Source organism: Hirundo rustica, chromosome 5, assembly GCF_015227805.2.
Source record: "Hirundo rustica isolate bHirRus1 chromosome 5, bHirRus1.pri.v3, whole genome shotgun sequence".
NCBI classification, from domain to species: domain Eukaryota; kingdom Metazoa; phylum Chordata; class Aves; order Passeriformes; family Hirundinidae; genus Hirundo; species Hirundo rustica.
Genome location: NC_053454.1, coordinates 40079541 through 40104133, shown reverse-complemented (window position 1 = coordinate 40104133; position 24593 = coordinate 40079541). Strand labels below are relative to the sequence as shown.

Sequence of the window (24593 nt, the reverse complement as noted above, 5' to 3'; positions counted from 1 at the left end):
TATGACAATGTTGAATGGAGGAGTAACTTCAGTTCCAGTCAGTAACTGGAGTCTAGCATGGGACTTAAAGGAAGCAATTGCTTTTGTCTCTTTTGTGATTTTGGGAACTGCTGACTGAAAATCCAGATTAAATGGAAGAAAGTTTGACAGTAAGAGGCTGGACAGAAAACTTATCTTTTGCTTCAGAAAAGATTTTTTTTTCAGTTTTTGAAATCTTGTGTTAGAGCAAGAAAGGGTGCAGCAGCACACTTCTGTGTTTATAAATAAGGTGAAAGATGGTTGTGACAGTGGTTTTAGGATTTGGCAGGGCAAGACAGCATGGGTGGTTTGTCTAAAGACTTTGATACTCTGGAGGAGTTGAGTCAGATGAAGAGGCAGATTATGTGATGCATCCCTTTTGATGTACAACGCTGGTAGTAATTTAAGATTATTTAGATCTAATTTCTATAATCAAAGAACTGATGGTACCTTTAAAGTTCACTCTTAATTCAGCAAGAAGTTGTAGACTTGGTGAAAGGAAGTACAGGATTAAATTTATGGCTAGTATTGCACAGAACTTCATTCTGTATTCTATGCACAGGTTAGATCTGTGACTCTAAATGTTGATGCTAGACTGTAGGGTATGATCCATGCATATGTAAATGTTCAGCATGTAGTACTTACTGATCAAATCCTGAGGCTCTTGTGCTGTCTTGGAGCACTAGTAGGGTTCCTTGGAAGCAGTGAGCAGGCTTGTAGCATTACACACAGTTCTTCTCCAATCTGCATGCAAGTAGTTGTGGACGAATTTTGGGGCATTTTTTTATGATTTATTTTAAATGAGCAAGCCTGATGCTGTTGTGCTTGCTCGGTTTAGTTACAGTTATCCATGTATATTGTACTTCAGTCAGATATTTCATTTGTCAGGGTGAGAGTTCCTACTAAAGACAGTGTCACCAGTCACCAGATTGTTATGTACTGTAGTATGATGCTACTTTGGGATTTACTTGATTCTATAAAACTGATAGGACATGAGTCTAGACGAAGAAGCCTGTTCTTTCATGTTTGCAGTGATTTTTGCAATTTATATCTAGTGGGTAAGCATGTTTTGCTGTCCTGAGCAAAATTCCTGTTTCTTTCTAGCAGTTTTATATAAAACTTGTATTTTAAGATCTTCAGCTTTAATTTCGAAGTCTTTTGAAGGAACATGTTATACACAGGGATAATGCAGCAATGTTTTTAGGGCATGAATTCTGACTAGGAATATTTTAATAGCTTTTTGGAATACATTGTATAGTACTGCTGTTTACACCTGAAGTGTATGCTCTTGCTACTGATATTATAGAAGAAACTGGTCTGTTAAAAAAAATAATTAAAATTCAAAGAACACATCCTTGGAGCATTTCTTTTTAAACAAGCAGGGTGTACTTTCTAAAAAACATTGTTTGACAAACAATAACCTCGAATTTTTTGCTGAATCTGGATATCTGAAAAGTGATAGACTGTGTAGAAATTAGTCATTGAACCTCATTTTTGACTACCTACTCTTGGCATCTTCTTCCAAATGATATAATGAGTGAAAATTTTCCACTTTACCTTCTCTCCTTTTCTTCTTCTGCACCACCCAGCCTGCCTATTTTCTGTATCACATCTAGCATAGAACACTTTTTTTGGTCAATTTACGTGTCAGAAAGGGAAAAAAGTGATAATTGAACAGTGTGGAGATGCAACATATTCATGAATAATGATTTTTCAGAGAAAAATTTGAGACATTGAAGCATGGTAGGAAGGCCAGCAAAAGACAGGTAGTGAGTCCAGCAGTAGAATGCTCTTGTGTCTAGCACAGGTGTTGGAATGGAGTGGCTATATTTGTGCTAAAGGTACTGTGGCTGTTCAGCTTTTGTGCTGAGTTTGGAGTGATAGATACAAACCCTGGCACTGGAGGAAGCTTGTGTAGAAATAAGTATAATACACGAATTGATGAAAACTCACGAGTCTGTGCAGCCAGGAAACTGTAAGACAACAAATAGCTGATGTGAGTTCTTTTTCTTCTGTTTTACTGATTGCATATTGCAGTCATAGGATGGTGTAGGGAGAGGTGCTGAGTTTGGGAGGAGTATTGGCTCTCCTAGGTGGCAGCTGCTTTTGTATTCCAGCTCTGGAAGGGAAGGTCTTGGTAAGCAGTACTCATCTGGTTTGCTGACTGTCTCTTGCAATGGATTCAGTCACTGCAGATCTGTTTGGTTGCCAAGTAATTACACTTGAAAACATTGTTTGCTTTATGTAATCAGTTTTTTGACTAAATTTATTGAAGCATTGGAACCAGTCATTAGGGTCCTCCAGTATTTATCTTCTAGGATTGCTTTATCTGTCAGGAAGATGCATTTTCAGTCTGTGAACTGCTTCTAGAGCTAATGAAAAGTGGTTTTGTTTCTCAGTATTGTATTTTCTCCTGGAATAGTGGATGAGTGGTGAACTCTGCAATGTCCACTTGGAGGAATGCTGTGATACCAGGGTAGTGACTGTTCTGCATGTTGGGCTGTGGAGAAAGAAATACACGTTTCTTCAGTCTGACTGCAGTATGGACTTGCAGATGAAGATTCACATAGGTCATTTTTTTCCAGAAATGACATGTAGCTCCTGATGCTCAGAGACTGTAAAAGCCTTGAATGTGTCCTTCTTTCTCATGGCAATCAGCAGTTTAGGAACTTGATAAAGAGGCTGCACTTGAACTGTGTTGCACAGCAATTTGTGTACAAAAATTCCTGAAAGCTCTAGTTCACTTCTTAAATGCTTTCCTACTTCTGGCTTTGAAGGTGTTCTTTAAAGAGAATTTTACAGTTTAAAAGTCTTGCTGAAAGAAAACAACCCTTCTTTTTTTTGAAAAGCAAATTATTCATGATTTCTTGATAACTTTTATTGCAAGCTGTTCAGGACTTTCATGAGAATTAGTGAGCAGTCATTTCTGTTTGCAGTTTGCATGTCCTTTGCGATTTTATAGATATCTATCATTTTTTCTTCTAACAAATGTCTTTTCTAAGCTGAGAAACATAGTCTTCTGTTAATTCATCCTGTTGAATATTCTGGTATTTCTGCCTCCTGCCTCTTCCTCCATCACCAGCCTTTTTTTTTAAGGGTGAGTGGTTGGTTTGGGGGATATGGACACCAAAAATGGGTGAAGTAGGTATATAGGATAGCCTAATTGTCTTTCTGGTTTGGTTTTCTGGTTGCTGAGCACTGCATGAGAGTAGTTTAAGGTAGTTCCTGTGTGCTAACAGCTCCTTTAAAACTATTTGTGTTGCACAGTTTGTTTTTTTTTGTTTGTTCTTAAAAAAAAAAAACAACTAGGCTAAAAATAATATTACAGAAGCTGTGCTTGTGCAGTTTGTTTGGGTTTGCTTTGCCCTCCAGTGTGTTTGTTTCTGCAGAAGCTGTAGCTGTTCTTGCAGAGATTTTTGTTCTTTTTACATGTGGATCTCCAGTTATGTGTTGCTATCTATAGGACTGCTAGGCAAATATTATCTCAGGCATCGTACACCTGCTTCGTTTTTAAGGGCATCCTTCAAAATATGCAAACACAAGCATCTTATGTGGTGATGACATGATTTATGGATCTGAACATACAGAGTACTGTTGTAATTTAAGGGAAATAAAAAATTTTATCTACTGAAAAGCTCCCTTCATCACTGTACAAAGCTGTAAAAGTTTTTAAAAATCACTTTTAGCCCATGCAGTGCTAAAAGAATCCTTCCAGAATTGTGTAATGTGACTTGAGACTAATGTTTTTATTGGCTTCCTTAGGCTAGTTATAAAATCTACTGCAAAGATCCTGTGGCATGATAAATTTACTGTTCCAGTAATATGAAGTGACCTCTAATGGTACTGTCAAGGTGCATTTGTCCCTTTTTGACCAGAGAACTTCTGTGTAACTTGATTTTTTTTCTTTATCCTTTTTGCACTTGAAAGATAAAAGAAGCAAGCAAGCTCAAACTTTTTGAAGCTAACAGCTTTTCTGATGTATAGGTCGTGCCCTTAATATAGGGATCACAATTATTTAAATGCCTCTTTGTAGGCATGTCAAAACATTCCTCACCCTGCTGTGCTTCCTCACAGCTGAGGAAGGAGAAGAATCATTAGTTATTACCTTCTGCTAGTATGCATGTTTTGACTGAAGGATGTGAAGGGAGTATTATTTGACCTCTTTTTGCAGGACAGATAAACCTTCTCTTAGGATTTAAAAAAAAAAAAAATCTGTGAAAGGTAGTTTATGGGTGGAAGCAGCACACAGTAAACCTTAAAGGAATTGTAGAAATGATAAAATTATTGAACTACTAAAATCTTTGAACTACTTGTTTGTTTGGTCACCTTATAAAAAAGGCATGCACAGCAAATAGTGAAATTATTGCAGTTTATGGTAATTTTGTCCTAAGAGATTTTAGAATGCTCAGAGTGTTTCCAAGCAGAGGAACTGTATTACTGTAAAAGTTAAAGCAGTCTGATTTTACTACCTGAAAAATAGTAATAATAACAAAAAAAAATCATAAGAAGTGCTATCAAGCAGCAAAATTATATAATATCCAGTCCTTTCTGGAGGTGGAGTGACAGGGAGATTTGGTATCTTGACTGAAAAATAATTATACTGACTTAGATTTATCCCCTGGATAGACAGAAGCCTGTAAGAAGACTAGTAGCTTCTTAATAGGAATTAGCAGGGATATTGGTAATTGAAGTTCAGTGGGATCTGGTTATACATGTTGTTTGTGGGAGAGATGTACTGAATTCCTGAAGACTCTCTTGGAGAACTGGTGTTCTAAAAGGAAGCTTAGATTCAAAGAGGCATCCTAGATATCTGATATTCAGAGGCTTGTAAAATCGTTGGAAAATACTCTCAAGTAAGTACTTTCAAATGCTTTGTATAAAATGTTTTAACTGTTGCTGTTTATGTTTATATGAAGATTCTTCATATTGTTGCTCTTCCTGCTTTTGAACTACTGAATTGGAATTCTACTGTTACTATTCACAGTGTGTTGTGGGGAGACAGTGACTTGTATTTGAACTTTTTTAAGTTGCGGAAAAATTTAAAGAGCCTTAGACTGTTCTTGTGTACCAAAATTGTGAGTTTTGCTCCGTTAGGAGGACATGAATTAATCCCTACAGTGTGGAGCTTTCCTATCTGTTAGCTGCAGTTAATATTGATATGACAGGAAAGATACTTTATGATTTGAGAAGCTTAACCACAAGCAGTCCTTGTTAACAGCATCTATCTCTTATATGTCCCAATATGCAAAATAAAAATCCTAGCTATTCTTAATAATATTATTATTCAGATACTGATCAAAGCCAAATCAGTTGTTGTGGAAGCAGGCTCATCAGACTATAAGGGTTAGGAATTATTTTGGTCTGTTTCTGCTCTGTAAGTTACAGCATATGTTTGGAACGCTTTGTCTTTGAGTAGCAAAGCGGTTTTAAATTTGTGCATACCCAGCGACTCAAACACCTAATATGCTTCTTTTCTCATCCTGTTTCTTCATGGGGTCTTTCTCAGATGAACCTTGCATGATAGCAGACACAGGATGGAAATTTCATGTTTTAGCTTGAATGGAAGAATACTTTTGTTGTCTCAATTAAGTACCTCTTCCTGGTTTTAAATAGTGTCATGTCCTCTAACTAAATTGCTTGTTTAAGCTATGTTAGCTTCTAAATGTTAATATTCATCACAGAAATTAAAGCCTCCAGAGCTGAGTGTCACATTTTTTGCATCTAGTGTGTAGTTCAGTGGTCTGTAGTTCGGACTTGCCCTATTGAAAGAGACCTGAGAATAAGGCTGCCTTCTCTATGAGCTGTTGGGGGTGGAGGAACCCAGGACTGAAAGAATACATTGGTAATTGGGAGGCATTATAATACTGTTGTCATAGTAACAATGGACTGGAGTGTGAGACAACAGGGCTTTTGTCAAAAGTGACAACAGAAAATGGTTTGAGGCATTCTGCCATGGCGTGTACAACTGCAGTCCTCCCTGGTGGACTTGGGCAGAAAGACATGAGGGAAATGGATCAATTCCTGTATGAGGATACCTCTTCAGTCTGTGACATCTGTGTGAAGATGGGTCTGTTGTGGATTGTAGTCTCCAGGAGTTATTGTATGCTGGTACCTGTGCATGTGTTGTTGTGATAGACATTTTTGGAAGAAATCTCTCTGAGCAGTGTCAGTCACACGTGTACCCAACAAAGAAAGGTCTTGAAGTGCAAGGAGCCTTAAAATAAGTGGATCTTTGATGCAAGGTGGAAGTGCTGAACCACAATATTTTTTTACGGGGACTGAGCATTGAACTGGATTAATCCTCAGGTTAAATCCTCTTCAGAAGCAAAATCAACAGTAAACTTTATAGCAGAGAGGATGATGCTTTGTACAAATCGGGTGCTGCTTTGCAATGGGATTTAATGCAATGCGTAATTTGAAAGCTGTCTTTCATTCTCTTAGGTTTGAATTGTACTGACAGTTAATATGTTATGACCTATGTAGGTTTTAGACTTTTTTCCCAGTCCTTTCTCTTTTTCAAAATTCAGGTGTCAAGAAAACAACTTTTTTTCCTTTTTTGCTTGCTTAGCACGGGAGGATCTGTGGAGGACAAAGAAAAGAGTAATTTATTTTATGATGCTTCTTTACAAGTGTTCATCAAATCAGAATCTCATTTCTTGCGGTGAAGGAGGTGATACGATAATATGCACACTCTCCTGGAAAATTTGCTGTAGGGTCTTCCTGGGAATTTAAGGTCTTCAGAAGTACTGATGTTAGCTGTTTGCAAATAGAGAAGGAGGGAAAGAAGTTGCATGTCATTCAGAACAGAGTGATGGAAGAGATGGTCCTCTTGTAGACACTGAAGCTGCTTTCAGATGTCCAATATGAGTTTTGAATGGCTTTCTAAATATCTTGCAGAAATAATTAATGTTATGGGACAACACTTCTGATTACTGTAGCAATATCCACTTTCAGCTTCTCAGTGGAACCATGTGGTCCTTAATGCGGGTCATATGTGGTTTAAAACCAATCTGTAGATGTATGTGTAGATGTTAAAGGCATAAGTAAGTGGAGCAAATTCCAGCAGAGGTCTCAGATGTTTTCTTAGACTAATGGAAAACATTGATTAAAGTATTACTACAGGATATAAAGGTCTTGCTTTTAAAAATGTATAGACAAATAAATCTTTGTCATATAGTGAATAAAGGAAAGTATCTCTTTTTAATGATTTGGTTTTTCTGTAAAGCATGTAAAGCAAGTGTGCAAAATAAACTGTGGGTGCTTGAAGCCTACTAAAAATACTGAGCTCTTGCCTCTTTTTCTGGGTGATCTTCACTTCAGCTATTTGTGCAGCTAGGACTCCTGATTGATAGACACAGTCTTCTGTAATTAATTATTTCATCGTGTTTATACAAATGCACCATGAAGCAGCAAGGCTGAGGTGTCTGATGTGAATCCTGCTATTCATGCTGCTGTGTGTAATATTTGGCTTTTGCTGATGTCTTGTCCAAGCAAGAAGTACTGAGCAGTGCCTTGGCTGGGCATGGTACTCTTGACCTAACTGTAATATTAGATACTGAACGTACATGATGTGGGATGCAAGAAGAACAGTTTGTTTTTATATTCTTGTTTGGGGTGATACCAGGGTGTCACAGGACATGGGTGACCCAGGAGAAGAACCCACTCAGACTGATGTAATACGCATCGTTCCCTAGCATGGGACCTATAGCATTGACGATATCTCCCCTGACAGATTGAGATTTTCGCATTGTAGAATATTTGCTTGTCAAGGACCTAATGTTAAATATTCTAAGACTTGCACTGCTCTGTATCAGTACACCGTGGTGGTGAACAGGCTGCAGGAAAAAAAAGTGGATATAGATCTGGGCTTTAAAAATTGACAGCTGTGTTTTACTCAATAATGTGATCTAAGATAGTTGCTGGGGAAAGTTTGCAAGACTGATACATGTCATCAGTTGCTAGGCAGTTGTTAGTAGAGCTCTAGGTCTGCTTGAACTTACTATATTCTTTGTTTCCTCATTTTACTTCATAAACAGAATTTTTGAGACTGCTCAGGTCATCTGACTAACCCATAAGCTTTAACCACATTTTCATGGACTGAACAACTTGTTACTCATAATATTTCATATGTTACTTGTATCTCTTAAACATTTGGTAGCTATGTTGTAGACTCATGATGAGTTTACAAAAATGACATAAGGTTCAAGTTTATGCAAAATACGCAAAAGTTATTTTACATTTTGGGGCTTCTTTAAAGAGTTTTAGGTCTTAATCACATCAAAATGTCACTCTGTGCCGTAGGGTGTGTGGCTAAGACACCATCTGTTTACAGTTGAAAGCTGATAGGCACTGAAATTCACCTCTGGAAAGGGAGGAATGCGCTCGTGGAATGTGACAGTTGTTCTGGGGCTTGTTGGTTGTTTTTTTCCCCATCTTGTGCTCGCCTTACCGAATGGTGGGATGAGAGCTGCTGCTAGGATTTAAATCCTTTCAATTAATGTTTTTTCAGGTGCTTTTCTGTTTTGGAAAATTGGTAGGTCCAGGACAGGTTCTCATAAACTTTTAAGATCTCTTTGTTCGTGTTGGTTCTCAAGTGTTAGATTTTGGTTGACTGGCAAATAGTGCCTTCTGGTAGCCACACAGCTAATTTCACATGCAATCTCTAATTTCCACCAGGACTTTTTTCCTCTCAAACTTCAACAAGAAGAAATGGTTAGCTTACGCAGGAGGTTGGAATTCATCTTTGGTTTCTCTTAACTCTCCTCAATTCCTTTTCCTCTTAGGATATTCTTTGTTGACCTGATTTGCCCCAGTGACTGCTTTTGCTTTTCAAGGACTCTGAAAGCAGGGCTCTTAATCTGTCAAGTGGGATGTCGGGATTAATAGGTGACATTTATTTGAATAAAACTTGAAGTAGAAAGGTGAATTCGTTCAGAGAAAAGTTAAATTGGGACCAAGCAATGAAGACTTGCCCTTAAAGCAACTTTCATCATGGGATATAGGTGAAAACATAAATTGCTCAGACAGTAGGGCAGCAGTTAAGATTTCTAGGTGTTCAGTATGATATATTAAACCTACTGCTTGAAACTTAAGTCATTGCAGAATTGCTGTTTTCAAGGAAAGGGTTTGTGATTTAGTTGTTGCATAGTGAGTCCTCAGTTCATACCATCTACAAATGGATAAATGGTTTTTGTTAGATTTTTTGAAAGGGTCTTCTATTCCATTTTGCACGATTAACAATATACATGTTCCAGATGACTACTCAAACACACTGACGTGATTGATTCTTAGGTCCCTTTGTGAAATGGCCACAAATCAAAATCTGGGAGTTTCGTTCTGAACACCAGGAAACACTTTTTGCCATCAGGACAAGTAATCACTGATTGCCCAGAGAAGTTGTGGAGTCTTATTTCTTGGAGATACTGAAAAGCCATTTGGACAGAGTCCTGGGCAACTTAGTGTAGGTGATTCAGCTGCAGCAGGGAGGATAATCTCCAGAGGTCCCTTTGACCACAACTGTTCCATGATTCACTGTAATTCAGTGTTAAACGAGTGCATGTGTGTGGCTGCAAATAAATGGGGTTAAATAAATGCTTAGTGTACTGTCTTTCATTTCTTGTTAGCTCAATGAAAGGTGGGGGTTTTTTTTGCTATTTTTTTTCCTAACTGAATCTTCTAGACTTCTTGCATTTTGTAGGTTCATTGTGGAACTCCCAAAACTTCCTTTACACTACACAGTTTTTTGTGCAGTGTTCTTTGGGGAAGTGTTTTGGAATGGCAGTCTTGTGCCTTTCACGGTATTAAAAAAAAACAAAACAAACACTAACAAAGGAGCTGTAATTGCACTTAGGTTTTGAGGTGGCTTTCCAGAGAACTGCATTCTGCATGACCTGCATGTACTTTTGTTCTCACTCTTAGCTGGAATGGAAAATTTTAGCTTGAAAACTGTTACATTAAAAAAAAAATGGAACAGGGATATTTACTTCATTAAGTCCAGGCAAGATCAAGGCTTTGAATTGCTGTTCATGTAGGCTGAGCAATCTATTCTGGCTCTTTCTCTGAGGGCAGAAGGATATTACCAGCCTCTGCTGTGCTGTCTGTGGGCTCTGGAGCCTTCTGCATGTTCTTTCTTTCTGTGTGTATTTGGTCGCAGGTAGGCAGAACTGGTGTACCAGGGAGCAATTTTGTAGTGCTTCCTACATTCAGAAAACTACTCATAGTTAAAATCACACAATGAGTAAGGTCGGAAAAGACCATTGGAGACGATCCAGTCCAACTTCCCTACTCAAGCAGGATTCCCTAGAGCGTGTTACTCAGGATTGTGTAACTCAGGATGCCCCTAATTATGGGGCAAGACTTGAAGGCAATCACAGAAGGAGGATGGAGCCTTCAATAAAGTTTCTTCTTCCACTGCTGGAAGGGATCTTATGGCAATGATACTTGTGGTTTTGGTTGGCTGGTTCAGATCCCTTCCCCTTACCTTGCTTTGATTAGATAAATCAGATCTCAGAACATCTAGTGCCAACTTAAGTCTAGGATGCATTGAAGTCTTGCAGTATATTGAGAAGTAAGGTTTATGGTGTATATAGATACAGACTAGAAGTCAGGTTGTCTTGAAAAGAGGTTGAAACTTCATTGAGCAAAGTCTGAAAGTATTTCTGGGGTGAACAATGACTGAGACAGAAGAGTCTTTCTGAAAAATTAGGAGTTAAATTAAGAACCTTTCAAAGTGATGCTTTGTAATTTTTTTTTTGTCTTGATCCTTTTTTCTTTTCAAAACAAAGTAAAAAGTTGGTACTGGGAGACCTTGTTCATGATGCTTCTTTGTTTTCTTACTGCTGCCTTGAAACCTGTTTCTGTGAATTGCTCAAGTAAGCTGAAGGAACCTGATCTTTAAGTGTTGTTTCCACTTAATCTTTTACTGGGTCTCTGCTCAGTTGGGTATTGCATCCTGTTACTGTAGGAATTAGTGCAGCTTCCACAGGGTATGGATCATGAGAACCTGCCTTTCAACTGTCAGATCTGTGTCAATAAAGGGAGATACTTGATATGGCTATCCCCTGAGCCTGATGGACCAAATGGTCATTTTAGCTGTAAAGCAAGAATTGCCTCTGCTAGGAGAGCCATATTCCAAGCTGTCTTTGTGTATTATCTCCTCCCACATACTGATGCCCCCAGCAGTTGCTGCAATTGTTTATCTAATCAGAAGGTAGCAGAAACCTGCAAGCAGGTGCTGTAGTTATCCAGATCGCATCACATTTGGTCAAGGCAGCATTTTTAAACTAGAGGTAGCTTTCTTTTACTTGAAAATTACCATTTAACACCATCTGTCTGTATAAATTTTAAAACTGTGGATACCTAGGATCTGACCTGCAGGATTACAATCATAGAATGGTTTGGTTGCAAGGGACCTTTAAAGATCATATAGTCCACATCCCCTGCCATGGGAAGGGGTAGTGTTCACCAGATCAGATTGCTCAAAGTCCTGGGCAGCTTGACCTGAAACAGTTCCAGTGATGAGTATCCACAACTTCTCTGGATAACCTGTTCCTGCTTTTCAAGAAGTTCAGGTTGATGACATCTGTAGCTTTTCTTCTGTAAACTGATGTAGTCATTTCATTGTGGAAGGCTACCAGATTAGTCAGGCATGATCTGCTCTTTCTGTTTCCAAGCAGCTCCCTGTCTTCCACGTGTTTTGATATGTCTTCCAGGAGAATGTTCCATGATTTTACTGGATGTGGAGTGAGGCTGCCTGGTTGGTAGTTCCCAAGGTCTTCTTTTTTTACCTTTTTTCAAAATGGGTCTGACATTTTCCTTTTTCCAGTCTGGGGATTTGCCTTATTGCTAAGACTTCTTGGATATGATTGCAAATTACTTAGCCATTTTCAACATCAGCCTATTCCTTCAGAATCCTGGGATACATCTCACTGGGTCCTATGGACTGATGTATCAGTCCATATCAGGTATCTCAGGTGGTCTTGAATCTGAGCTTCACTTAGGGTGGAGGGAACTGTAGTCTACAGTCCCAGCCTTGCGGTTCAGGGAACTGAGATATGTGGGGAGATTCATATTGATAGATCTGGTGAAAAACTGTTGAATGTCTCAGCCTTCTCTGTGTCAGTTTTCACTAGTTCTCATGTCTTATTTATCAAGAGCAGGTACGTTTACTTCAATCTTCCTCTTTCTAGCCAGTATTCCTGTAGAACTGTGCATTCTCACGCTTTAGTTTGATCAGGAGTTCCTTAGCTAGTCATGTTTGTCTCCTGCTTCCCTTGCCTGTTTTCTTACACATGGTAATTGAGAGCTCCTGGGTTCTATGAAAAATGTCCTTAAAGGGCTGCCAGTTCTGTGCAGCTCCTTTGTCCCTGAGGGCAGGTCTGGGGTGGGGGGCGGGGGTTGGGTCTCATCCATTAATTTGTTCAGCAACTGAAAGTGTGCTCTTAAAACTTGGGGTCCTTACTCTGTTCTTCACCTGGTCTATATCCATCATGATAGTGAATTCCACCAGGGCATGGCTACTGCAGCTCAGCCTGCCACTAAGCTTGACATACCAAATTAGTTCATCTATGTTGGTAGGCAACAGGTCTAATAATGCTTCCCCTCTAGTTATTCTGTCTTTCACTTGGATTAAGAAATTATTCCCATTGCACTCCTGAACTGCAAGGGCCTTCTGGACAGTTCACTGTCCTGCTTTTCAAGCAGGTGTCAATGTGATTGAAGTCCCCCGGCAGGATCAGAGCCTGCAAACATGACACCTCCTGTAGCTGAAGGAAGAAATCATTATCAACAAGTTTCCCTTGATGAGGTGGACCGTAGTAAACATCAGCCATGAGGTTTCCTTTGCTGGATTAGCCCCTAATTTTTACCCATAAACTCTCAACTTTTTCTTGCTGTTTTTCCAAGGGAGCTCTCTGGAGTCAATGCGTTGTTTTTGTTTTTTTTTTTTTTCGTTGAGGGCAGCCACCTGCCTGCTTTTCCTTCTTCCCTGTGCCTTCTGAAGAGTTTCTAGTTGTCTACTGTAGCATGCCAGTTGTGTGGTCCTCCCCACAAATGTTTCACTGAGTCATTAGATTGTAGCTTTCTAGCTGCCAAGCGGCTTCCAGCTCCTCCTCTTCGCTGCCAATGCTGTGTACTTTGATACAGAGATACTTTCAGCTGTGTCACTGACCTTGTCACCTTAGAGGACCATGCCATAATTCCTTTGAGGCATTTCACAGGTGTTTCCCCTCTTGGTTCCTAATATATCACCAGTCCCTGACTTTTCTCTGTTGCTCAGACCTTTGTCACTTTTTTCTCTGCTACTTGTCTGCTGCACTCTTCTGCTGTCAGAACTCTTGTTTCTGTCTAGGCTATTGGGGAGCACCAACTAATTCCCTTTAATTTTTTTGTTTCAACATAGTGGAGCCTAACATTGCTTTTGTAAGTTCCTGCTTCATATTAAGTCGGTGTATTTGTCTCTTGCTCAGTCTGGCCCCAACAAAGAACAAAACCAACATGCTGGTTCATTGGAAACAAACTCGTGTCTGGGATAATGGGAAACTGGAATGCCCTGAACAAGGGAAGTAGAGGAGACCAAAATGATGGGTAGCGCTAAGCAGCTCACACTGACCCAGCAGGACTTTAGCTGGTAATGTTAGATATACTCTAAACTAGAAACACAAAATGACTCTAAACTAGAAACACAAAATTATTCTTTTCAACTCCTGTCACCGGCACGTGTCCCTGTGCTGTCCTTTGTTGTGCCAACAAGAGCGTGTCTTGTTGCATGAGGATTGGGCATGTGAGTGCTTCTCTAATCTGCCTTGTTGCCTGATCAAATGTTTCCAGCCACAGCCCCCAGGCACCCCTGCTGCAGCAGGGTGGGCAGCGCAGGTCAAGGTATGGCAATTCTGCCAGTGTGGTTTAGGTGAAGCAGGTTCCCAAGAGTGGTTGTGAAGTCTCCTTCTCTAGAGATATTCAGAAGCCTTCTGGACACTCCTGTCCCTGATCTGCCATCAGGTCATCATGTCTTCTTGGCAATAATCTACCTGCAGTGTTCCCAGATATGTCTGGTTATTGCCTGTATCCTGTCTTGGCTCTGAACTACGTGCTCTGGTGTGCTTATCCTTTCTGCTCTATAATCCTCTCTTCATTCAGCTTTGATGGCATTCACTATAGAGGGGCAGTCAGTAGCACAGAACCTGTCTCTTATTTTTTTCCCAACTCCTCTTGACTGAGCTGGCTATGGTGTTTGAGGCCATGGATGCCATCAGGTCCAGTAGTGATACTTAAATCCTTAGAGCTCTGTGCAGCCTCTGTAGAGATAGTGTCTCTCAGGTTTTCTCCTTGCAGTTCCAATGGCTGATGTCTCCATCTTTCTCCATCACACAGACAAGACTGGGTTTGCTCACAGAGGTGGAAGTTAATCAGTGATATAGTGGGTGGTTAATGTTATTAGCCATCTCTTACATATTCAATTTTATAAAGCTAAGAGTAGGGTGCTACAGCTTTTGTTATATATGATCATTTAGTGAAAAGGCTTATTCATCTGATAACTTGCCAGAATGAGATTATTGGCTCTGAATCACAGAAGTATAATATCTAGGCAAGAAACTGGTGTTTGTGTAACATTAGAAAAGGTTCAATACTCTAGTCATTTGATCTACATGTACTGATAGTTAGGGGAGAAGATGCATTTAGCATTGGCTGAGAAAAGTTAATACTTTGGATTCCAGCATGTTGTCTAGATGTTTTCAGAATGTGGAGGTAAATGAGCACATTGTCTTTCTTGTCAGCTTGGAAACGTATTCTACATGAGGCTTAGACTGAGAGGTGTGTGTGTTACTGGGACCTAAAGTTAGTGAGAGACTGACCAGCTCTAGAGGCGTCATTTAGAGAAATGGAAGACAGTGCCTGTGTTATAAAACAAAAAAAAAACCTTTTTCTTGGGCTGTATCCTCTGCACCTTGGTTCTTTGTGAGTAAGTAGATAAAGCTGAAGTAATATAGTTTGAAAAGAACTTTTGGAGATCGTCTCCAGAAGATGAATTTGAATAGGGGGAAGAAAGAATATATACTAAAGGTGGGGTAGCTGTAAGGGACCCCAAGCATAAGGCAGTGGGACACAGTGATGAAAAACTGGAGGGGATGGAGTAGGCAATGGTAGAGCTGTGAGCAACTCTGGAAATATAATTAAAAGCTGTAAGCAGCTTGAAATACAGATACTTTTGGGCGTTGTTCTGTTCTTCCATTTTTCACTCGACAGTCAAAAATTTGGGTGTGCCTTTTTTTTGTATTTGCATGCATCTGATTTGAAACCAGATGTGAACTTTTCCATCAGCATTAGGGATAGTCAGGAAGCTGTGGATTTTGGGTCTAGGGAAGTAATAACTGAACTATTCTGATCTTTGCTAATATGAACAAACAAATGTATTTTTATCCCTATTCTATTTTCGTTGTATTTGTGTCTTTCAATCAAAAGTATTTTCATTTGGTGCACTTTCAACTGTGGCAGTATGAAACAGGAAGTACTAAGTACTTGGGTGATGGTTTCTATGTAAAAAAACTTCCTTCCCCCCACCCCAGTAAAATCACACTTGTTGCTTGTTAATAGCTACCAGGGAAGCTTGTGCCATAACTTGTTGGTGAAAATGTGAAGGCTGAAACTAACAAAAGTAAAAATGTTTATTCTTGACAGTCAAGTGAGGTTGTGTTGGTTATCTTCGCAGTTCAAAACACCTATGCCAGGGCGCTATGGGCCAAGTGCTTCATTTTAGGATTCAGCTGTAGTGAGCTGGCAGTAATCTGAAATGGTTAGTGGTTGTAGTCTATGCTCTGTGCAATACAGTAGCTTTTTAAAAAATGTAAGACTTATGGCCTTTCTTGTCTCTAATACTGATCTGTATATATAGCAGTGTAATTAAATACAGCTTTTCAGATAGTATGTGAAATTCAGAATCTGAAGTATTTTAGCAGTTGCAGTGAGGGTAAAAATATAACTCCAGACCAGTCTATATCTGTACTATAGTTAAGGTTCTAGGGTTTTGTTGTCCATATGCAATATGAAGATTCAGTAAAAAGAAGAGCTTCTTTATACTGTTTGTACAACATGGTCTGTAGAAAAGGCGGGGGTAGCCTGTTAATGGTATTGCTATTAAGGGTATTGCCTCTAATACAGAAAAATAATATACCCCAATGTCCAGAGGAAATAAACCAGCATATCCAAGTGTGCTGATTAACAAAGTTTCAAGAGTTAATTTTTGTGCACAACATCCTTACAATTTCCTCTTAAGCGTACAGAACTGGAGCAGACATTTCTTGATAGAAACTATTTTCCACATTCCCTTTTCAGGCTACTCAGAAACCATCCTCTAAAACCAGTGTGCAGTGTTTTAAATCCAAAATAGCTACAATTAGCTAGAACGGCTATTCTGTTTTTCTTTATAGAGGCAATATTTTTTCCTCACACAAGAGATCTATCTTGAAATTTTTATACATCACTGGAGTATTGAAAAGGAAGTTTGGAGAGACACACTGTGTCTAGATCTCAAATGCCCTGTTGTTAGAAGAGACTTTATCTTGGGCTAAAGTGTTAAAGGTTTTGAACATGCAGGAGAACATTCAATTAGAAGCTACCTGGAGTTTGCCAGGTATTGAAGTACAGCTGTGTTACACTGATAAACTAAACATCAAATGCTCGATTTCTCTTGTTAATTCCTGTTGATGACAACACTACTCACTAGAGTATTTTTTTTTGTGAGATTATGTACTTAAAAAGTATAGAGACATTAGAATCAAATAGTCAATAGTGGAAACAGAGGAATAAGATGACCTTTGTAACCCATTTGCTTCCTTTATTCATATGAATTCTAATGCAGTCTTTATTTATAGAATTGGTTTCTTTTTCCAAGATGCCATTGCCTTCATTTCATGGTATAGATGTTTTTCTAGAGCTGAAGAAGGGCAGTATCTGCAGGACCATACCGCTAGCTGTTGGAGAAGCTGGAAGACGAGTGGGATGAATGATTGCAGAGACAAGAAGGATGAGTCTCTTGGCTACAGCAATTGAATTCTGATAGGTTATTTTTCTGAACCTTGTTTGGCCACTTTAAATGTGTGTTCCACAGGCAGTCACTAATTTCGGGGTTTGCAGACAACCAACTTAAACCTGGTTAGTAATTTTTTAATGTACTTGCTTGCCTAGGTTTTAAAAAGCCTAGAAACTGGATACAAATTTTATGTTGTAAGCCTTGGCCAAATCCTTTATGGTTCATTAGCATGACTGAACAGGTTACATACACTGCATAATCCTTTGTCATTTTACCCTGGAGAGGAGCTGGAAGCAGTACTGTGTGTGTTGTCATCTGTGTATGCCAGCAGAAGTAGCAGGGAAGCACTCTTGATTGGTTTACATAGGGTGGAAGAATCAAGAGACTTGAGAATATGTTTCTCTTTTAACACTGAGCTCAGGCAATTGCAGATGCCTTTGAGAGTTCTACATCTGTTACCTGGAATTTTTTAAAGTCACCTTTCTTGCCCTAACCTGCCTCAACTTGGCATCACATGCTAGGCCAAACCTCCAAATCATTCAGATCCCAATCATTCCTCTCTCTTCTTTCTTCATGGACTTTTTTTTTCTGGGGTATTATCTTCTCCCCTGACACATCATCTTTTTCAGTTTTCTCTTGGTTTTCTTTGTCTGAGGCTTTTTGCCATGTGAATCCTTTGTTGCCTTCTGGTCTGGTCAGTGTCGTGTTTCATCATTTTGTACTGCCTGCTTTCTCTGGAAAGACAGTTAGTTGCTGGTAGTGTCTTTCAGGCTACTGCTCTTGCACTGGTGCCTCTTGGGACAAATGAGTTCCCTCTTCCCAGGTATATAGAGTCACTAACAGGATCCGAGAGAAGAGAAATGGGACATACAGAATCTGTCTCTCCATACTCAGTTCCTATACTACCTATTGTATTTTAAAAAATTTGCCGTAGGTCTTGTTTGCCTGTTCCTACTGGAGTGTGCCTGAGTGGCTTGAGAGGCTGGCTCAGTCTCAAACCTGTCCGTGAGTAAGATCTCTCAGTGGGTGGTAGCACGTATGGCACAGATGGTGTCTTCAGAAATGTAGGTGCTAGATCCTAACAAGATTCAGTGAGCACGTGCTAGCTGGTTTTTTTTCTCTGCCCCCCCATTTTGGTGTTTTTTTCTTGGCACAGGGGAAAAAAACCTACCGCCAAACAAAAAGCTTAGGTTTTTCCTAGGCTTCCTACTTGAATCTTTCAAAAATATCAGGCAATTTCACCTTCTCATCAAGTGCAAAATAAGACCATTTACATCACCAGACTTCTTCAAAAATTCAGCTTGGGGGCAAGCATTGCACCCTGTAAGCTAAAATATATGAAATTTGGCAATGTTTAAAGAATTTGAAGTCAGAAATGTGTAAGAAAAGAGGTTTGAATAAAAACAATACTACCAATTAAATTTTTAGTTTAGGAAAAAATGGTTTTCTGAGAAGTGTTTTGCTGGTTAAGTTTGGTTTTTTTTAATATATATATGTGTGTGTGTGTATATATATGCACACAGTATCAATAAATAATTTTATTCTGAATTGGATTATGTTTTTTCTGGGGAATTCTGTCTGTGAAGTATTTTTATGCCCTTAGTCGCAAAAACTGTTTGCAGGTATTTCTTTGTCTTGACTTCTTCAGTCCAGCTGTATCATGAGCAACCATAAATGTCTGCTGGTTTTTGTTACTAATCTCCTTGACCTTGAGTCTCTGTATATTGTCCTGTTATTCACACTTGTAAAAAGTAAGTGTGTTGCTCTGAATTTGTAATATGTTGTGCTTATTTTGCATGACATTTGGGGCCTCTAATGTTACTGTAGGCTTTGTTTTCCAGTTCTTTGCAAAATGTCTTGATATTGAGAGGTGATGATCTGTATTGCATTATGTTGTTTCTGATCAAAAGGGTTCACAGGAGAAATAGTGGGGCATTTTTAATTAACTTTTCTAGCTGATAGTTTACTGTATCAATGCCTTCCTAGCCTTATGGTCGTACATTGTATTCTAAGTAGTGGAACTTTCATGTGTTTATAGGCTTAGTAGGGAAAAGAAATACCAGTGAGTATAACAGCCTCTGAGCATCCAGGCTGCAGGGTACCAGGTTACAAATCTTACCCTGTTTGTTACGCTTCTTGAAGGTGAGCTGATTTGCAGTGGTTAAGATTTCCTACGCAAGTGATGAGCCACTGAAAGGAGTATGGCTGATTTATAGAGGCGGGCTAACTTGGGATGTTCAGCTGGAAAAGGAGCGGGAGTGATAACAAGCAGCAGTAGTGGTAGTAAAGGCAGGAGCAGGTTCCACAGCAGACTTCCCAGTGTGAGTCAGTGAATGCACAGCATACCAGCTAGCTGTCAGGAGGAGCCCAAACCTGACTATTGCAGGAGAGTCAGGGTTCATGTTTATCATGCAGAGTCATGTGGTCTTACTAGATCATAACTTGCCAACTTAGCCTTAGTCCAGAGAAGATCCTTTGCTGCAGTGCTTAACAAAAAAGGAAAAAAAAAAAAAAAAAAAAGGAGGAAAAAAGAAAAAAGGAGAGAGGGAGAAAAAAACAGAAGGAAAAATAAAGAAAATTGTGCAATGTTTGTTTATGCCTCCATCATGCCGAGGAGACACTTAGCAGTAAATAACCTGTGTATACCTGAGGTGAGAAACTGTTTCTGCTTTCCCTGCACAGTGCTGCTGCAGCACGGAGCTGATCCAAACATTCGGAACACCGATGGGAAATCTGCACTGGATCTGGCAGACCCTTCAGCAAAAGCTGTACTCACAGGTAAGATGCATACATCTCTCAGCAGCGTAACCTGAGTTTATTTTGTGTGTATAAGGTCAGCATCAGAAGAGTCCTCTGTCTTTCCAGATTTTCTGTTGTGTAAGAGCATTTTAAAACTGTCTTTTGCCAGATACCATGTTGTAATTGTTGGTAATCTGCTGTGCTGCTATAGGTTTGCTTATTCTAGTTATGCTAATGCTGTAATTTTCTGTTACAATATAATTAGTTATTTAGTGTATTTTTCTGGGTTTTTTTCTTTCTAATTGATACCCAATAGACAGATTGAATAGCATCCCCTAGACCCTGAAAAAAATAGGAAAAAAATCAGGTCAGTCGTTTTAAGACCTTCGCTGTTAGGCAAGCAAGGACGTTTGTATAACTATAAAAAGTACCTGTGATCTGAAAGACAGCCTGCTACCGATTGCAGAGATCAATACTTACATTAGATTTTGCTGCAGATTCACATGCTGCTCTTTCCTTCCTCTTCCTTGTTAGTCATTTTGAGTTGAACCCTTTCTCATCTGCCAGGTTTTTTTTTCTTTTTTAAGGGCTATTAACTGCAAAACAATGTTTCATGAAAATATCCTACAGATATAGTTCTGTTTTTACAGAGCTTTGATTTTTTAATAAATTAACTGTGTGGTATACCAGTGAACATGAAGAGTATAATATAGTAGCCTGCCAAATTTGTATCAAGAAATACACGGTCTTCTGTGCTGATTTTTACATCTACGAAAAAATGTTTAAAACAAAATAATATTGGATTTTAAAATATATACAGATAGATTTATAGAAAGGGATTCAGCAACTGAGGTTTATTTGAAGGAATAGCTGTTTTTCTTTTGCCTTTATTTCCCCTGTTCTCGCTCTCTTTTTATTGACAGCTTAAATTGCAGGTTATGTGCTATGAAACACCCGTATTCTTTCTTCAGATTATGTTCAGGGCACACCAGCTCCCTTCACTTTGTCAAGAACATTTCCTCATCTTCTTTTTTCAGTGCGCTGAGCACTATACATAATTATCTACAGCGCTGCAGTGATTTGAGAATGCCTTTGGAACAGTGTACTTTAAATACATATGATTTACTTTAATTGCTCTGTGTCAAATTTAAACACGTTCCTACAGTGTTAACACTAATGTTAGCTGTGCTAAGCAGGTTAATCTGACTTTTGGCTGTTAATGGGTACAGTTGTACAGATGCTGAAGATAGAGAGGGCAACAGGGAGTCAATGTACCTCAGAAGTGTTAAAGGATATATGCCATTTACTTGTGGGGAACTTGACATTAACCTACAGTGTGGGGGTTACAAACCCCAAGCTGCTCTTCAGGCTATGCAACTTCAGAGGATACTAGAAGATTAGGAAAGTCTGTGACCTCATGTCTGCTCCACTGTTGTCTCTGGGCACTAGATCACCTTGTGTTTTAGGCAGGGGAGAGAGGGCAATGTGTCATAGCAGACAAATGGTGATGTATTCGGAGCAGCCCTCTTAGGGCACCCTGTGAAGTGCAGCCAGCACCGTCTCAGCTCGCCCCTAATGCCTCGCACACAACATCAGTGACTGAAGCTGTCTGCAGCCAGTGAATGTTGCCAGGTGGTGCATGGAGACACGCATGGTGCTATATACCTGTTTAGTTGTCCATAAAAAGGCATCATTTTGGTATGTGTTTGTTCTTTCCAGGAAGAAAATCAGCTTTTGTTTTATCAGCTTTGTCCTCAAGGTGGCTCTTGGCTACGCAGGGCTCTGTGCTTTGTACCTGAGTTCCAGGCTGTGTGAACAGGGCTGGACTCAGGCTGTAGCTGCCATGTGATGCACTGCAACTGAAAAACCTAACACCGGAGATGTAACTTAAATGGAAGCTAGCTATTAAGAGCTGTATTTTTTTTTGGATGTTGCCCTGTTTTATAGTATATCTGCTCTTTCTCATGCATTTTCCATATGTTGTTACCTTTAGGTCTTGCTTCATCTCTCTGGAAGGAGGCTTAAGGGATTTCTTAGGATCCATCTGACTGGGGATAATCTTTAGCTACAGCAATGCTTTGCAGTTAGGTGCATCAGAACTTAAAGGTATTACCGGATTAAAGATGAGTAGGATATATTAACTTAATTTTCAGTATTTAGTATTGAATTGTCAGATTTTAAAAAGGCTCATATTTAGAGCTTTTGGAAGTGGAGCACAGTCTGTATTTGCATCTTTAAGCAGCATGCGTGTCAAGGCTGCTCTCATTGTTATTTTTGACTCCTTTCTCTATCAGTGTCCATCATGGAATGTTCTGGGTTGGAAGGGACCTTAAAGATCATCTAGTTCCAACCCCGCTGCTGTGGGCAGAAGGCACCTTTCACTAAACAAGGTTGCTCAGAGCGCCATCCAACCCGGCCTTAAACCCTGCCAGGGATGGGGCATCCAGAACTTCTCTGGGCAACTTGTTCCAGTTTCACAGTAAAGAATTTCTTCCTAACATCCAACTTAAACCTAGCCTCTTTCAGTAAAATTCCATTTCCCCTTGTCCTATCCCTACACCCTCTTGTAAGAAATCTCATCATCTTTCTTGTAGGCTCCCTTCAGGTTCTGGAAGTCCACAATTAAGTCACCCCAAAGCCTTCTCTTCTCCAGGCTGAACTGTTCCAGTTCTCTCAGCCTTTCCTCATAGGAATCGTGATAGACCATATGACCACAATAGACTTTTCCACATTGCTACTGTATTGGTTGTTGAAGAACATGGATTCCTCTTAAAACTTTTTTTTGACCAAGTATTTGCATAGGTTCATGCATCTGTGTTAATTGCTTTGTGAATGAAGTGTGATTACAGTGTCCCTTTGACCTCCATCGCAGCAAAAGTAAACAAGTGAACTTGTTGGTAATTGATTAAACCTTTTCAATTTGACAAAGAATACTGTATGTGTTTTAAAAGGTAAATTCCTGCTGCATAAAAGCATTTCTGCTGTTTTGGCAGCAAATGCTGAATCCACAATGACCTGTTCTTTTTTGTCTTCCAGTCTAGAATAATATATACTCTTCTTTATATTCTACTTTTCACCTGGATTGCAGAAAGGATATGTAATGCAGTAGTTTCTGGCATGACTTCCAGCCATTTTCCTGCAACATCCTCTTAAAATATATGTTTTTTAAAGATACATAATGCAGATGAAAGGCTAACATTTTGATGGAAATGGACTTTGAAAATTTCTTTGTAGAATACAGGGAATTTTATAGAAATTAAACATGCAGTACTATCTTTGTTAAAAAAAAAAAAGAAGTTACATAATTGAGGAATCTGCTTTTTGCTATCTAGAAAAAAGCCTATTTTCCTCCTTTTGCAGGATATGCAGCATTTGTGTGAACCAAGCACTTCATGTTTGAGAGGGTGAATATTTTGTTTCTTCTTACTTAGCATCCCACACTGTTCCTGAATCATATTGTCAGGAAATTGTAGTCCTCTTTTTCTCTAGGCTGAAGTGGTACTACAGGCTCCAAAAACATATCACATCTAAGAACATCTGAGAGGTGTTAAACACACCGGATTAACATCCTAGTTTATTTTAGTTTATTTTAATTGTCTTTGGGGTTTGTGGTTTCTGAGATGGGGACTTGTCTTTGTTGCCATACATAGCACTGTGGCACTCCCATCCAGAAGAGGGCCTTTGGGAGCTTTTGCACTGCTAGTCATATTAGTCTTCATTACTGTCTGATTATCGCCTCTTTAAAGATTAACATCCTTTTATATCTTCCTTTTACAGTATATGATAAGCCAACCATATTGTTAATGATTTATGTGAATGATATTTTTATTTTTGGGGGTTTTTTTCCCCTCACAGTGATGCTTTCTTGCCACTTATTCCCCATATTATCTCCTGTTCAGAAATGCTTTCTTTATGTGAATAGTTGTTCTTTGTACTTGAGCAGTTTCCAAAGGAGCTGTTAGCAGGAGCTGAAGGCATTTTTGTTCGATAATATATTTTTGTCTGCTTCATGCCAGTGTTCTGTGCTGTTGGTTTTTGTTGGTTTCAAGGATTACTCCCTTGAAACAGATCAAAATGAAAAAGTCAGAAATCTGTTGCATCTCTAGATTAAAGGAAGATTTCTTAGGTATGAAATAATGTCTTGTTTGTTAATAGAATCAATTTTCAAAGTTAAACAAGACTCTGATCTTCCTGCTAACTATGGAAATAATGTCTTTTACATTAGTAAAAGTGCTTTAGGTCCTATTGAGCATTTCTCACTTGTGTTTTTTGGATGTGAAGGACAGCTTGATGAGTGAAAGTATAGCTGGGCTAAGGTTATTAGAGGTGTTAATGAGAATTCATGTTTTCATCTATTTGTCATGTCAACTTTTTAATTTTAACAGGGCTGTTCGTATATTGAAATATATTTGCACAATTCTTTTTGAAGTGAACTGCCATTTATGCATAATCTGGTATTTCACTACAGTAAGTTTACTGAACTTCAGAGAATGGAAAATGGATTTTAGGTACAACTTACCCGTTTTAAAAACAGTAGTAAGAGAAGAAAATTTAGTTTCTTAATTTTGTTTTTCCTGTGGCACCTTTACAACTTGACTGTGTCAAATACTAAACTATTTCCTTCTGGGTTGGTGTTATTTCCTTCCAGGTACTCTTAGGATATTGAAGGTCTTCCAAATAGAAAATAGCACTTCATTTTGGGAGGTACTAACCTTCTCCCCCTTTCCTTTAATTGATCTAATTCTTACACAGTGTGTGCTAAATCAGATCATTTGGACAAGGTTTAGCTTCTGTCTTTACAAAACAATAT

The 24593-nt window shown here is 39.0% G+C and overlaps 1 protein-coding gene across 1 annotated transcript in view; it reads left to right on the top strand.

Moving 5' to 3' along the window:
• TNKS (tankyrase) overlaps positions 1–24593 on the top strand; it is a 128176-nt gene that overhangs the window by 8711 nt on the left and 94872 nt on the right. The window contains exon 3 of the mRNA XM_040063587.1: positions 19727–19822. Coding sequence (XP_039919521.1) covers positions 19727–19822 — 96 coding nt within the window. The remainder of the gene's footprint in view (positions 1–19726; positions 19823–24593) is intronic.